Source organism: Mustela lutreola, chromosome 14 (assembly GCF_030435805.1).
Source record: "Mustela lutreola isolate mMusLut2 chromosome 14, mMusLut2.pri, whole genome shotgun sequence".
Lineage (NCBI taxonomy): Eukaryota > Metazoa > Chordata > Mammalia > Carnivora > Mustelidae > Mustela > Mustela lutreola.
Genome location: NC_081303.1, coordinates 1090907 through 1105583, shown reverse-complemented (window position 1 = coordinate 1105583; position 14677 = coordinate 1090907). Strand labels below are relative to the sequence as shown.

The 14677-nt window shown below is 48.6% G+C and overlaps 1 protein-coding gene across 1 annotated transcript in view; it reads left to right on the top strand.

Moving 5' to 3' along the window:
• DPT (dermatopontin) overlaps positions 1–13250 on the top strand; it is a 30499-nt gene extending 17249 nt beyond the window's left edge. The window contains exons 3-4 of the mRNA XM_059146036.1: positions 10718–10825; positions 12977–13250. Of these exons, the coding sequence (XP_059002019.1) occupies positions 10718–10825; positions 12977–13043 (175 nt within the window). The 3' untranslated portion in view covers positions 13044–13250. The remainder of the gene's footprint in view (positions 1–10717; positions 10826–12976) is intronic.
• Positions 13251–14677: the final 1427 nt, after the last annotated feature.

Sequence of the window (14677 nt, the reverse complement as noted above, 5' to 3'; positions counted from 1 at the left end):
TGATAGGGGTTGCATTAAACGTGTAGATTGCTTTAGGTAGCATCAACATTTTCACAATATTTGCTCTTCCAATTCATGAGCATGGAATGTTTTTCCATTTCATTGTGTATTCCTCAATTTCTTCCATGAGTACTTTATAGTTTTCTGAGTACAGATTCTTTGCTTCTTTCATTGGGTTTATTCCTAGGAGTCTTGTGGGTTTGGGTGTAATTGTAAATGGGATTGACTCCTTAATTTCTCTTTCTTCTGTCTTGCTCTTGGTGTATAGAAATGCAGCTGATTTCTCTGCATTGATTTTATATCCTGACACTTTACTAAATTCCTGTATGAGTTCTAGCAGTTTGGGAGTGGAATGTTTTGGGTTTTTCACATAAAATATCCTATCATCTTCAAAGAGTGATAGTTTCACTTCTTAGCCAATTCAGATGCCTTTTATTTCTTTTTGTTGTCTGATTGCTGGGGCTAGGACTTCTAGCACTATGTAGAATAGCAGTGGTAATAGTGGAAATCCCTGCCATATTTCTGACCTTATGGGAAAAGCTCTCAGTTTTTTTCTATTGAGAATGATATTCACTGTGGTCTTTTCATAGATGGCTTTGATGATATTGAGTTATGTACTCTCCATGCCTACACTGTAAAGAGTTTTGATCAAGAACGGATGCTGTATTTGTCAAATGCTTTTTTAGCATCTATTAAGAGTATCATATGGTTCTTGTCCTTTTTTTAAAATTAATGTATTGTATCACATTGATAGATTTGCAGATGTTGAACCAACCTTGCAACCCAGGAATAAATCCCACTTGGTCATGGTGAATCATCCTTTTAATGTGCTATTGGATTCTCTTAACTAGTATTTTGGTGAGAATTTTCGCATCTGTGTTCATCACGGATATTGGTCTGTAATTCTCCTTTTTGATGGGGTCTTTGTCTGGTTTGGGGATCAAGGTAATGCTGGCCTCATAGAATGTGTTTAGAAGTTTTCCTTCCATCTCTATTTTTTTGGAATAGTTTCAGGAGAATATTTATTAAATGTTCTTTAAATGTTTCATAGAATTCCCCTGGGAAGCAGTCTGGCCCTCGGCTCTTGTTTGTTGGGAGATTTTTTTTTTTTAAATAGGAACACATTTTAATATTAAGAGTCTGCTTTTACAACTACAGATTTCCCCAGGGAAAGACTTTTTTTAATTTTTTCAATTTATTTATTTTCAGAAAAACAGTATTCATTATTTTTTCACCACACCCAGTGCTCCATGCAATCTGTGTTGGGAGATTTTTAATGACTGCTTCAATCTCCTTACTAGTTATGGGCACATTCAGATTTTCTAGTTCTTCCTGGCTCAGTTTTGGTAGTTTATATGTCTCTAGGAATACCTCCATTTCTTCTAGATTATCAAATTTGCTGCCATATAGTTGCTTATAATATGTTCTTATAATTGTATTTCTTTAGTGTTGGTTGTGATCTCTCCTCTTTCATTCTTGATTTTGTTAATTTGGGTCCTTTCTCTTTTCTTTTTGATAAGAGTGGCCAGGAGTTTATCAATCTTATTAATTCTTTCAAAGAACCAGCTTGCAGTTTTGTTGATTTGTTCTACTGTTCTTTTGGCTTCTATTTCATTGATTTTTGCTCTGGTCCTTATTATTTCTCTTCTCCTGCTGGGTTTAGGCTTTCTTTGCCTTTCTTTCTCCAGCTCCTTTAGGTATAGGGTTAGATTGTGTATTGAGACCTCTCTTGTTTCTTGAGAAAGGCTTGTATTGCTATATATTTTCCTCTCAGGACTGCCTTTGCTGTATCCAAAAGATTTTGAGCAGTTGTGTTTTCATTTTCATTTGTTTCCATGATTTTTTTCAATTCTCCTTTAATTTCCTGGTTGACCCATTCATTCTTCAGTAGGATGCTCTCTAGCCTCCATGTATCTGAATTTTTTCCAAATTTCCTCTTGTGATTGAGTTCTAGTTTCAAAGCATTGTGATCTGAAAATATACATGGAATGATCCCAATCTTTTGGTACCAGTTGAGACCTGATTTGTGACCCAGGATGTGATCTATTATGGAGAATGTTCCATGTGCACTAGAGAAGAATGTGTATTCTGTTGCTTTGGGATGGAATGTTCTGAATATATCTGTGATGTTCATCTGGTCCAGTGTGTCATTTAAGGCTTTTATTTCCTTGTTGATCTTTTGCTTGGATGATCTGTCCATTTCAGTGAGGAGGATGTTAAAGTCCCCTAATAATATTGTATTATTATCAATATGTTTCTTTGATTTTGTTATGAATTGGTTTATATAGTTGGCTGATCCCATGTTAGGGGTATAGATATTTAAAATTGTTAGATCTTGTTGTTGGACAGGCCCTTTGAGTATAATATAGTGTCCTTCCTCATCTCTCATAGTCTTTGGCTTAACACTGAATTTGTCTGATATAAGGATTGCCACCCCACCTTTCTTTTGATGTCCATTAGCATGATACATTGTTTTCCACCCCCTCACTTTAAATCTGGAGGTGTCTTTGGGTCTAAGATGAGTTTCTTGAAAACAGCATATCGATGGTTTTATTTTTTTTTTTATCCATTCTGATACCCTGTGTCTTTTGATTGGGGCATTTAGCCCATTTACATTCAGGGTAACTATTGAAAGATTTGAATTTAGTGCCGTTGTATTGCCTGTAAGGTGACTGTTACTGTATGTTGTCTCTGTTCCTTTCTGGTCTGTTATGTTTAGGCTCTCTCTTTGCTTAGAGGACCCCTTTCAATATTTCGTGTAAGGCTGGTTTGGTGTTCGCAAATTCTTTTTTTTTTTTTTTGTCCTGGAAACTTTTTATCTCTCTTTCTATTTTCAGTGACAGCCTAGATGGGTATAGTACTCTTGGCTGCATATTTTTCTCATTTAGTGCTCTGAATATATCATGCCAGTCCTTTCTGGCCTGCCAGGTCTCTGTGGCTTGGTCTGTTGCCAGTATAATATTTCTACCCTTCTATGTTTCAAACGTCTTGTCCCGGGCTGCTTTCAGGATTTTCTCTTTGTCTCTGAGACTTGTAAGTTTTACTATTAGATGACGGGGTGGTGACCGACTTTTATTGATTTTAAGGGGAGTTCTCTGTGCCTCCTATTTTGATGCTTGTTCCCTTTGCCAAGTTAGGGAAATTCTCTGCTATGATCTTCCCCAATATACCTTCTGCCCCACTCTCTCTTTCATTTTCTTCTGCAATCACAATTATTCCAATATTTTTCTGTCTTAGGGTATCACTTATCTCTCGAATTCTCCTCTCACGATCTAGTAGTTGTTTCTCTTTTGCTCAGCTTCTTTATTCTCTGTCATTTGATCTTCGATATCACTAATTCTCTCTTTTGCTTCATTTATCCTAACAGTAAGAACCTCCTTCTTTGATTGTACCTCACTAATAACTATTTTGCTTTCAACTTGGTTACATTTTAGTTCTTTTATTTCTCCAGAAAGGGGTTTTATTTCTCCAGAAATAGATTCTCTAATATCTTCCACGCTTTTTTCGAGCCCAGCTAGTGCCTTATTGTCATCATTCTGAACTCTAGCTCTGACATATTACTAATGTTTGTATTGATTAGGTTGTTAGGCATTGATACTACCTCTTGTTCTTTTTTTTTTTTTTTTTTTTTTTGTGGTGAGTTTTTCTGCCTTGACATTTTATCCAGGTAAGAACAGAGGAATGAGAGAACAAAATACTGAAATGTAGCAATGACCCTAGAAATCTATACACTAACCAAATCAGAAGAGACCTGAAACCAGGGGAGAGATGGGGGGGGGGAATTATGTGTGTGTATATATGTATATATATGTGTGTGTGTGTGTATTAGACTGGCGAATAGAACACATCCACATACTTGCTTTGGGTTTCATTTTGGTTTTAGAAGAAACTACCTCCCAAATTTTTAAAAAAGAAAAATTTATGTATATACAAAAATAAGGGTAAACAATATGAAGGGATGGATTATGACTGTAAAGATGAAAATTTTAAAAGATTCTAAAAAATAAATTGATAAGAAAGTTGGTTGGTAAAAAAAAAAAAAAAAGAGAGAGAGAGAGAGAATGTGATCATGCTGCAGATTGGAACAAAGCCATGTGCTAGATTTAGGCTATCTTTTGACCTATTAGAAGAAATTGTATTCCAAATTTTTAAAGAAAAAATCTATAGGTATACAAGAAAATAAGATTAAATATGATGAAGGGATAGAATATGACTATAATAATGAAAATTTTAAAAGATTTTCTTAAAAAGGTATTAAGATAAAATAATTAAAAATGTTAAAATAGGAAAGAGTTGAAAAGTTTAAAAAGTAAAATAAAAATATTTTAAAAATTTAACTTTGAAAGACTAAAGAATCACAGGAGAAAAGCCATGAATTCAATGTGCTACAATCGCCTTGCTCTGGAGTTCCTCAGTCTCCGTCAGTGACCTTGGTCTCGGCTGGACGTTCCCGCTGATCTGGGGGCGGGGCCTCTTGCGCCGACTCTCAGGCGTCTTTGCCGCAGGCGGAACCGCCCCGCCCTTGCCAGGGGCCGGGCTGAGCCACGTGCTCGGGTTCGCGCTCGGAGCTTTGGTTCCCTGAGCGCTTTCCGTACCGCGGTGGACGACGGGAAAGAAGATGGCGGCCCCCGTCTCCGCCGGAGGAGGCGAGAGCTCGGGCCGCTCCGCAGTGCGTCCTGGGGGAGACGCCGTCGGTCCCTCCAGTCCCCCCGTCTAGGCGGCGCTCCGAGCGCCCCGGCCGGTGACCGAGCGGTTCTGTCTCTGGCGCGGCCCGTGCGGCGCCTCCGGACCCCGCGGATCCTGCCGCGCGGCCTCGCCGCTCCCCTGCAAGAGGACGGAGGGTCCCCCGGCCCCGCCGCTGTGGGGTCCCCGCTGACGACCCGTGGCCCGACGGCGCCTCAGGCCGCGGCTTACGGCAACCCCGCGCTGAGAGCCCCTCCTCGGCCCGTCTCCGCCCGGCCCCGGGAGCTCTGCCGGACTCCGACCCGCCGTCCTCCGGCGACCCCGAGCGACCCGCGACCCCACGGTCCCCGCGAGGCCCCCACCCCGCGGCGCCGACTCTGCGGGTCCCGGTTTCGCGCTCGGGGCTCCCGCCTCGCCGGAGCCGGCCCTTCCCCGCGGCCGCGGACTCTCCCCGCGTCCTGCCGTCCGGGACGTGCGGACTTTCTGCTCCCGGAGCCGCGGCTGCAGGTCGGGGGTCGAGGCCCGGCTCGCTGGCCTCCCGCAGGGTAGCTCGGCCTCCCGCACCGGCTCGCTCCGTGCCCGGCTCCGGTCTGTCGTACAGGCGGCGGCGTCTGCACACCCCGCGCAGAGGGACAGGAGCGACCTCACGGCTCCCCGGCGTGTCTCTGCCGGGCCCACCCCCGCCCGGGGCTGCTCGGCCTGGGCCCGGCGGCCGGGGAGCGGAGGGGCTCCGGCTTCTCCGCGGGTCCCTCTGAGCGAGGAGGCGGCTGCGGTAGAGACGCGGACACCGCACGGCGCTCAGCGGGCCTGCGGCCGCCACCGGGCCCCGGGACAGCCGCGCCTCCGAGCGCGCTCACCGGCCGCCGCGCGAACGCGTGTAAAGACGGTCAGTGATGCCGCGCAGTAGCGGTCCTCGTGCTGACGGAGCCCCTCGCGTGTGCTCGCGCGTCGCCTCGCTTCTCGCGCAGACCGGGGAGCTTGTCCCGACTCTGCCAACCGTGTCTGCCTGCCTCCCCCACAGACCCGCTGCACAGACCGAGCTCTCCGTCCAGGGCGGAAAGTGCGGCCCGCGGGAGAGGAGCAGGCCGTAGGCCTCTGGAAGAAAACGGAGAAGGGGTGGAGAGATGCTGGAGGTGGAGCTGCCCCAGGAGCTTAGGACAGAGGTGACCATGATGTAATGTGGCTGACGAAAGCCAGTAGGAATGGGAACATGTTGGCTGAGCAGCCCCGGGCACGGGTAGAGAGCCAGAAACTCGGTTCCAAGAGAGCCATTTGGAAAATATTTACAAGTTCTCCTCCTTGGAATTTCAGTCAGAGATCTCTCGAGGACTGCTTCCCTGTATGGTGACACGTACTCGGGCCGTTTGAAATACAAATCGGCAAAGTACTGCAAGGAGACAGACAGGAGCTTGGGAGGTCCTTTCTCCTCCCCACCCAGGGTCTAGGGTCTCTCCACAGAGGAGGGCTTGGGGACCTGGTCATTCAGCCCCGCGGGCCCAGTTCCCCAGCAGCCTGGGGGCCAGCCAGGTGGCTGCTCCTTTGCAGGTGCTTTCCTTCACGCATAACTGCATTGGGGTCTTAATTTTCTCCTTTTTGAAAAAACAGTTCAAATAGGTTCTGATGCAATTGCTATTGGGGGTGCCAGGATGAGCAGATTAGTCCAACCGGAAACAGGCTAATTCCTGCGAGCGTCCCCGGAAGAGCGGTGCGCGAGAGGATAGGTCGCGGACAGATTCTGTTTCCTTACAAACGTCTCACTGACTTGCCTGTCCGCGAGGGACATACTCCTTGTAGCTGGAAGCAGACTGTGGGGCAGCCTCAACACCTCCACTCTACAAGTGCTGAATCTCTGGTCCAGGCCGCCGTGAACGAGACCACTAAGGTTATGTGCTGCCAGCGGCCTCTGACCCCTTAAGGAGCCCAACAGATTGGTCATCGTCGTGAAAAAAGATGCTTTCATTGGGGGTTTTGTTTTGGTTTGGATTTTGGTGGTTTTCTTGTTGTTGTGTTTTGTTTTTTGGTCCGGGGCAGAGTCCCATTCTGTTTTTTTTTTTTTTTTAAATCAAGTGCTACTTATTTGGTGCCAACAAGAACAGGACATTAGTGTAATATACTTAAAATAAGGCGGTGTCTGGGACATGGAGAAAATACGAGCAAAACAGAATTAGAGATTGGGCTGACCAGAAGCTTCTTGAAATTGTTGTTTGAATGTGCGTTGCTCAAAGAATGGGTCAGAAAACAGCCTTGGTTAATACTCATTTAGAGAAAAGCTGAAGCTTCCTCCCCCCCCCCCTTCTGGTTTGTTCATGTGGAAATGATGGGTGTTCTCGGAGTTCCTACAGCACAGAGGCTGCGGGGTGTGTCTCTCTGGTGCCCCACGGCGCGGGGTAAGGTTGAGAATGTGATTCTCGCTCACTGTGATCCAGCTCACTCTGCCCGCAGATCAGACCCATGCTGTGAAGTTTGACTTTAGGTCTAACCACTCCGTAATCAATAGTAGCAGTGGACTTTGATACACTTTTACACTGAGTCACTGTCTTCTGAGGAACAGATTTAAAACCCTTTCTTTCGACTATTAAAACCGGTCCTCAACCAAACCTCTGACAACATGTAAACTTGCCTCTTTGGCCAACTAAGTTGTATCTCCACTCCCGTTGTCAAAATGGGTGCGAGAGGGACACCTGGGTGGCTCAGCGGGTTAAAGCCTCTGCCTTCGGCTCAGGTCATGGTCTCAGGGTCCTGGGATCGAGCCCCGCATCGGGCTCTCTGCTCAGTGGGGAGCCTGCTTCCTCCTCCTCTCTCTCTCTCTCTGCCTACTTGTGATCTCTGTCAAATAAATAAGTAAAATCTTTAGAAATGGGTGTGAGAGCGTCTCTCCAGGCCGCCTCTGTCCTACTCTCCCAGCACAGGAGCCGGGCGCTCTCCCTGGGGCGCTGCGATTCTGCCGGCAGCCTGCTCAGCAGCCCTGTCTTGATTCTAGTCAGATCTGTTGGTAACTTTAGTGCTCAGAGAACCTTAGATGAGAACATCTTCTCTTATAAATCGCCTCTGTTTGACCGGGTTATCTTCAGCTCCTAAGATTTATTTAACTTCCTTCTGTCTCATTCAAGCCCATCTGAGAAGCTGCACGAGTGGTTCTGTGTTATCACGTCCCACGGAGCTTGTCAGGTCTCACCTTTCTGCAGGTGACAGAAAAAGTGTTATGGGGTGAGAAGGTGTACCCAGTAGTCACTCATCTAGAAGTGATGGGGGGACCACACACACACACGAGTTCTTCGTAAAGGGGTACGTGAGGACCCCACAGAAGAGCTTCCGTATGTACCCGTTCCAGTGCGCTGAGTAAAGGGTCCTTCCCTTCATCTGACCAAGCTGAGGGCTTGTCCGATTGTTGTCGTTGGTCTAGGAAGGTGTGACCGTGTTCAGCAGGAAGTGTGCTCTGCAAAAGCGTTACCTGGAGTGACCTGGTACTCACACGGAAGCTGGAACCACGCGCAGCTCTGCCCCCCAGCCCCCCCTTCAGGAAGCCTGATGCCAGCACTTAGGAAACCCTGATCTTCTGCTTCCTCGTAGCCTCGTTAAACCTCCTGACAAGGCCCTTTGTCTCTATCTCAGTGTCTAGCTCTGACAGTTCAAATTCCGTTTCTTCTCGGAGGAGCCAATACTGGGGCTTTCATTTACTAAGACATTTGGCGTGTGCCTGATATCATCGAGAACTAACTGAACGGAGACGCATCTATCTGATCCTAAAACTCAGGGTCCTGGATCATATGGAAACAGTGGTTCCCTCTGTGGATGGTCCTGGGGAGGTTTGCTTTCTACTAACGATTTGGGCCATTTCCCTCTCTGTTTTTGGGTTTCATAAAGCAGGCATAATTTCCATCAATGTCCAGATTCCTTCCCTGGCCCCCTTCACCCAGGGTTCTGTAAGATGGTATAAACTTACCTCACAGTTTTGTAACAAAACCACCACCACCACCACCACCACAAATCAAGTAAAACAAAACCTGGGCTGGGACCTACATGGAAACGTACCGATCACCACGTACCAGACCTTCTCCAGGGCACTCTAGAAATCTGCTGGATGGCAGGACCCCCAGAGAGGCCTCCAGACAAACTGTTAATGGGGGGTGGGGGCTGTATCTGATCACTACCAAAGGTAAATTATTGAATAAATTGTTCCCTTTTAAAGCTTAAAACTTCATTTTTTTACATGCAAGCCTCTCTCTTCCACTTTATTCCAAGTTTGTTGAACTCACCAAGTAATCGGACATCAAATCAGCAAACACTTAAAGAATAATTATCTAGACTGATTATTTCCAAATAATTTTGACAGTTGGACCTAGCATAGTGCAGGACTGCCGTATGAAACTTCTGCCTTCGAACAGAGAAAAATGGCAGCTAGCTTTTACATACTGAATCCCAGGAGTGCTTCAAAGTTCTGGAAAATATTTTGTATTCTCTGAAGTAAGGAAAACACCTCCCACTCCATTTCTTTTAATCCTAATCTGCATGATTCACGTTTACAACCAATGCCTCTTTTTTGGATAAACTTTAGTCTCACACGTGTGAGAATCCTCAGGGATCACGAGTCAACAGGATCCAAGTGAGGCCCTATTCAGTCCATTTATGAGTCATTTCACACTTTTATTAGAAAGAGGAAGTCCTTGTTCTGGGTCTCTTTAGAAGCACAAAGTGGATTTCGGTATTAGCAGAGCCTTATTTCCCTTCATGAACACAGTAAGTGAAAACACATGGAACCCACTCTGGGCTGGGCTTGGCATCCTCCAAAGCATCACTACGTCTTGAGAAAAGTCCCAGAACAAGCACAGCTGTGTCATGTGGAGGAGCAGCCATAGGCCTGGAGAAGGGGCTTCCAGGGCGCCGGCTAACTCCAGGCTACCGTGAGCGGACCGTCGAGCTTGCTGCATCCAAACGCTGAGATCCTAAGTGACCTCCCATGTTATAAATCAGTCTTTTTAGGATTTCAGGATAATCCTCGCAATATGGAGTAGAGTGGGGCATCTCTCTATCGTCAACATGTGCGACAACAACATGCAATGACATGCAATGACCTCGTGAACCGAAATGAGCAACTGACACGTGGTAACTGGCTTGGAGATACAGGTGAAGACTGTGGCAGACCCGTGTCACTGGGAAAGGACTGTTTTGGTCCCAAAGATCCCCTTATGAGAATCAGGAGATTCTAGATTTATTCCAGAAAGACCACAGCAGACCTACTTACAGGCCTGGGATTGGCTTAATCTGGGAGAGGAAAGAAGGGACAGGAGAAGCGGGAAGAAGACACAAACCGCTGGTAGGATTCAACTTCCGCCGTGTGCGCGTCACGCACATCTGCACTAGTCCCACTGACCAACCTGTAAGGCTCTTCTGTTCTTCTACTGACCAGGAAACGAAGATTAAGGGACTCTCCCAAGGGTATTTATTCGTTCAGCAAATACTACGTAGCAGGAACTATTTCAGGAACTATTTTGTTGCCACAAAACAATGGTGAACAAGGAAAAGGCAGATTCTGTGGGGATTAAATATTACTTTAATATTTTCATACACTTTAATCATGACTCAAAGTAAAAAAATACATAATAAATGACCACAGCATGCATTATAAATGCACATACACAGTACATTTGAAACGAAGGTTTTACACACGTACATGAGAACTTACCTGATATGTCTCTACTTTTTCTTTTTCAAAGCTCATTTGGTAGTAACCAATGAGACTGATTTCATGATCCACTAACAATCACAGCCCACAGTTCGGAAGCCTGATTCCAGCAGACTTGAACGGCGTGGACTAATATCGATAGTAATATTTCCTCAAGGCCTGGGCACTCACCTCCGTCGTTTTCAGCGTGTAGTTTAGCGACGAGAAGAAAGGAGAAGCCGGAGGAAGCCAGCGGTTTGGCGGAGACCGTCGAGCTCCGGCTTGGGCTTCCCGTGAAGCGCCAGTGCCGTCTCTTCTTGGTAATAATTGTTTTCTCCTTTTCCTCTAACCCTTTTCATTCTTCCCGCGTAGGCTGACCACGGAATACCCCGGCCACTACGGGGAGGAAATGGACATGATTTCCTACAATTACGACTATTACATGCGAGGCGCAACCACCACGTTCTCGGCAGTGGAAAGGTGAGCCTTCCCAGGGCAAAGACCGCGTCGGCAGGGGTCTCCGGAATTTTCCCTACTTCATTTCTACGTGGTCTAGAATAAGCGGAGAGTCGCCTGGGGGTTGGAAGGCCCTGGGCGGGGCGCTGTTCTCCCAGACCCACTTCCCGGAGAAGCTCAGCCGTGGGGAGGAGGGCACGCCTCAGCGAGGTCTCTAGTGGTCTAAGCTCTGCCCGTCGCTCAATCTCAAAGAGCACATTTCTGACCCAGTGTCAGGAGGAGAGGGCAAAGCTGGTCGAAGGAGGATCCACTGTCTAACTGGACCCCGTGGCCGCCGACCCCCACCTGGGGTTGCGGGAAGGGGGGGGAGGGACCCCCATACTTGGAAAGGAAAAGATTTACATAACCTGAAGGCGGGCAGAATTCCTCCATCCCGTTCCTAGTAAGCGCCCAGTCCTACCCCAGCCACTCCAACAGAAAACAGTAAGACCACTCGACGTCTTCTCCCAGCTAGTGTAGACGGCGCCCGCAGAGTCAGGGGCTTCCCGTCAGAAGAGCCCGTGAGCGCGGCACGGGAATCCCTGAAAAGCCACCACAAACCTTTTGCAAACGGCAAAACTTACCTTCGCTCATTAAATAATGGACTTTGATGAATGTGAGCGTGACTCACCTCTCAGGGATATTTATGTTTGTCAATGAAATGACATTGCACTAACCAAAGTTAGCATGGCCCAGAATTTAAACAACCAAAACAATAGAAAAAACAACATTAAATAGCTCTGAAAAGGCACCCGACATGGTGCAGGCTCCACAAAGACCTGTATGTTTACCCCCAAGGGGCCCCTCATTTCTCACACATTAGTCCCTTTTATTGTACATCCGTTTCTAAGTAGCTTACTTAGCTGTTTTCTAGAAGCAGAACCCTAGAAACTGAACAGGGAAGAGCAGACATAAAATGGAACTTGTCAGCCGTGAGAACAGCGAAGTGACCGAGCCCTCGCAGAATGTATTTAAGAAAAGGAAAGACTTAAGAACTCGAAACCGGGGGAGCCTGGTGACAGTGAGCAGGTGTGTCACCCCCAAGGGCAGATTAGGGACAGTGCCGGGGGCATCCAGCATTCCTAACGATGTCTCCAAGTCAGTAAGAGTTAGTCCTGCATTGGCTGGTTAAGAAGGTGAGAAGGAACATAATAAAGGAAATACCATCCAAAATTATGACTCTCTTTCTCTATATATAATGTATAAAATAAAATTATGACTATATGTAAAATAAAATTATGACTATATGCAGTCATAATTTGGGGTGGTATTTTCTTTATTATATACATACGCATATGCCTGTCAAAATATCCAATTCCCATTCGCTTGAAATTTTTCAGTTATGGGGAGTAACCCAGAACCTTGGAAAACTGAGATGCCGTGTCACGTATTTGTTGAAAATGAGCAGGCCTGTGCGGTTGTACTGCTGTCAGTAACAGCCGGTGGCTTAACGATCCACAGCACATGTCCCTTCAGCTCTGCTGAAAGATGCTAAGGCCACCGGCTTGGAGAAATGGCACCAGCGCAGGACCTACTGGGAGGGAGTTTTGCGCATCCAGTGGGTTCCTCCTGGCACCCCGTCGCTCAACCTGAGCGCTACTGACAGAGAAGTTCTCTGCTGCAGAGACGACCCTGTCATTCCAGATGTTTAGTGGCAGGCTTGGCCCCAGTTGCTGGCTGGCAGTAGCAACCTCCCCTCCCCCCATAGTTGTGACAACGAAAACTGTCCTGGGGAGCCAAAGCGCCCCTGCTTGAGAGCCACCAAAGAGTGAGTGTGACTGGGTCCCTCGGTCCTCTTAGGACCACATCTAAAACTTGCTCGGCAGCGATCAGTCTCTTACAGGAGACAAGGCTGAATAAATGCTTGTATTTCAAGCTGTTAACCTGTGTGTCCTCGAGGTACCCGTGGACAGAGCGGCGCAGCTGACCCCAAGGGACGGTCACCGGGTGCCCTGGGCCGGAAGGTGTTGAGGTTACGCCCCTCACCGAGGAGTGCCTGATGGTTTTCGAGAGGCTTCCTAGAGAACCAAGTGATATCAGGCGCCCCTTAAGTTCCCAAACCCTCCGAAGGTCATTCAGCACTTAACGGGCAGCAGGGACCTTTCTCACTGGCCTTGGCTTTCTCTGTCCCCACAGGGACCGCCAGTGGAAGTTCATAATGTGCCGCATGACGGACTACGACTGCGAGTTTGCCAGCGTGTAGGTCCGCCGCTCGCCGAGTGCGGGGACACCAGGGAGCCGGGAGAGCCGCGTCCGCCCGCCCCGCCCGCCCCGCCCGCCTTCCCCACTGCCGGACCCTGGTGCGTCTTCTGCTCTGTTCTTCCCCCAACCTGGCTGGCGGCCACCGCGCCAGCTTCCCGGGCCTTCCTAACAAGTATCACGCTTACAATAAAATCCACAATCAAAGCGCGTTCTCACTTTCAACATGTTCTGTAGTGACCGAGGTGTGTGACTGACCATGGCTTCCTTGCACGTCGCGTAGACATGCGCGTCTCACAGCCAGAAAATGGCCGGGTTCCGGGAGCCCCGGCCGGAGCCTCGCTACTGCTTTTGCCGCCAAATGAGCTGCAGGCAGGCCTGGGGCCGAGCAGTATCTGTAGGAGGTTCAGGGTAGTGGAGTGAATGGCAGAAATTGGAGAAGGCGGCAGTGGGCGTTCTTTGCAGGCCCGTGTGTTTGAATGGAACCCGGGGGTCCTCACCAAGCCTTGAGGGGACCCGTGCCCACTGCCCCCCACCACATCAGCCTCGTCTAGAAGTCCCCAGTGCAGGGTTCTGAGCTCCGGGAGGGTGCAGACCGGGAGGTCGAATGCAGGGAGACAAGGGTCTGGGCAAAGCTGGACGCCTTAGCGCGGGAAGAGTTGCCTAACTGAAGGAAGGTTCTAGGCACCAGGAATGCCAAAGATGCAGAAACCTATGCAGATGCGGCTCAAGTCAGACGGGAACATGGGAGGAGATAGACTGGGACTCGGGTTAGGAACTTGGGGGCAAGGAAAGGGCAGCTGGGTGTCTCTGGGAACAGAAAAGGGCTGGGTCCCGGGCACCTGGAGGTGCTCCCGGGCACCTGGAGAGAGTCATGGTTCCTGGAGCCCTGAGAGTCACAGGCAAACTCACCTGCATCGGTGCCCATTTTCTGGCTGGGAAAGGCCGCCCGAGACTCCACTCCCCTTCTCTGCACAGTTCAGGGTGTTTTTTGCGGCGGTGACACTGCCCTTCCTCCTCCGCTGAGGTCTCTGTCCCCAGCCCTCTGTGCCGTCTTCATCATAAAAGGAAGAGAAACGTTAACCTTCACTATGCTGCCAACGTGGAGGGTCAGTTTGTGCTCTCGGCCCCCCCCTTCCCATTATTCATCTGGAAAGTGGGGCTTAGCATTGTGCTCTGGGCCAAGCCCCGGGCCTCAGTGCAGCGGTGAGGACAGAGGATGGTCAGCAAGTCCAACGACCGAAGCAGAGAGCGCCCACGGAGGACCGACGAGAGGCAGAACCGCAGTTCGGGGCGTGGAACCGAACCTGATTTGCCGTCAGCCTCCTCCTACCCGCACGCCACGTGCATTTTTTAAAGATTGTTATTATGTCCCGCAGGCCAGCGCAGGGTACGTTATTAGCTCTAGATGTAGCGTCCACGGCGCTTTTTGACACGGGCCCGTTCCCTTGATCCTCACAGTTCACCTTCTGTTTTCCAATCCGGCCGCCCTCCCCTCCCCACCCAGTGGACCCAGGAGAGCAGGGGCTGGACAAAACCCCGGGTCACCTCCCTTGTCCTGCAGGTGGCAGAGATGGCGGACTCTGGGCAGTGCAGGCGTCTCCCTGGCGACATCCTGGGGCAGTGACGGGGAAGGCG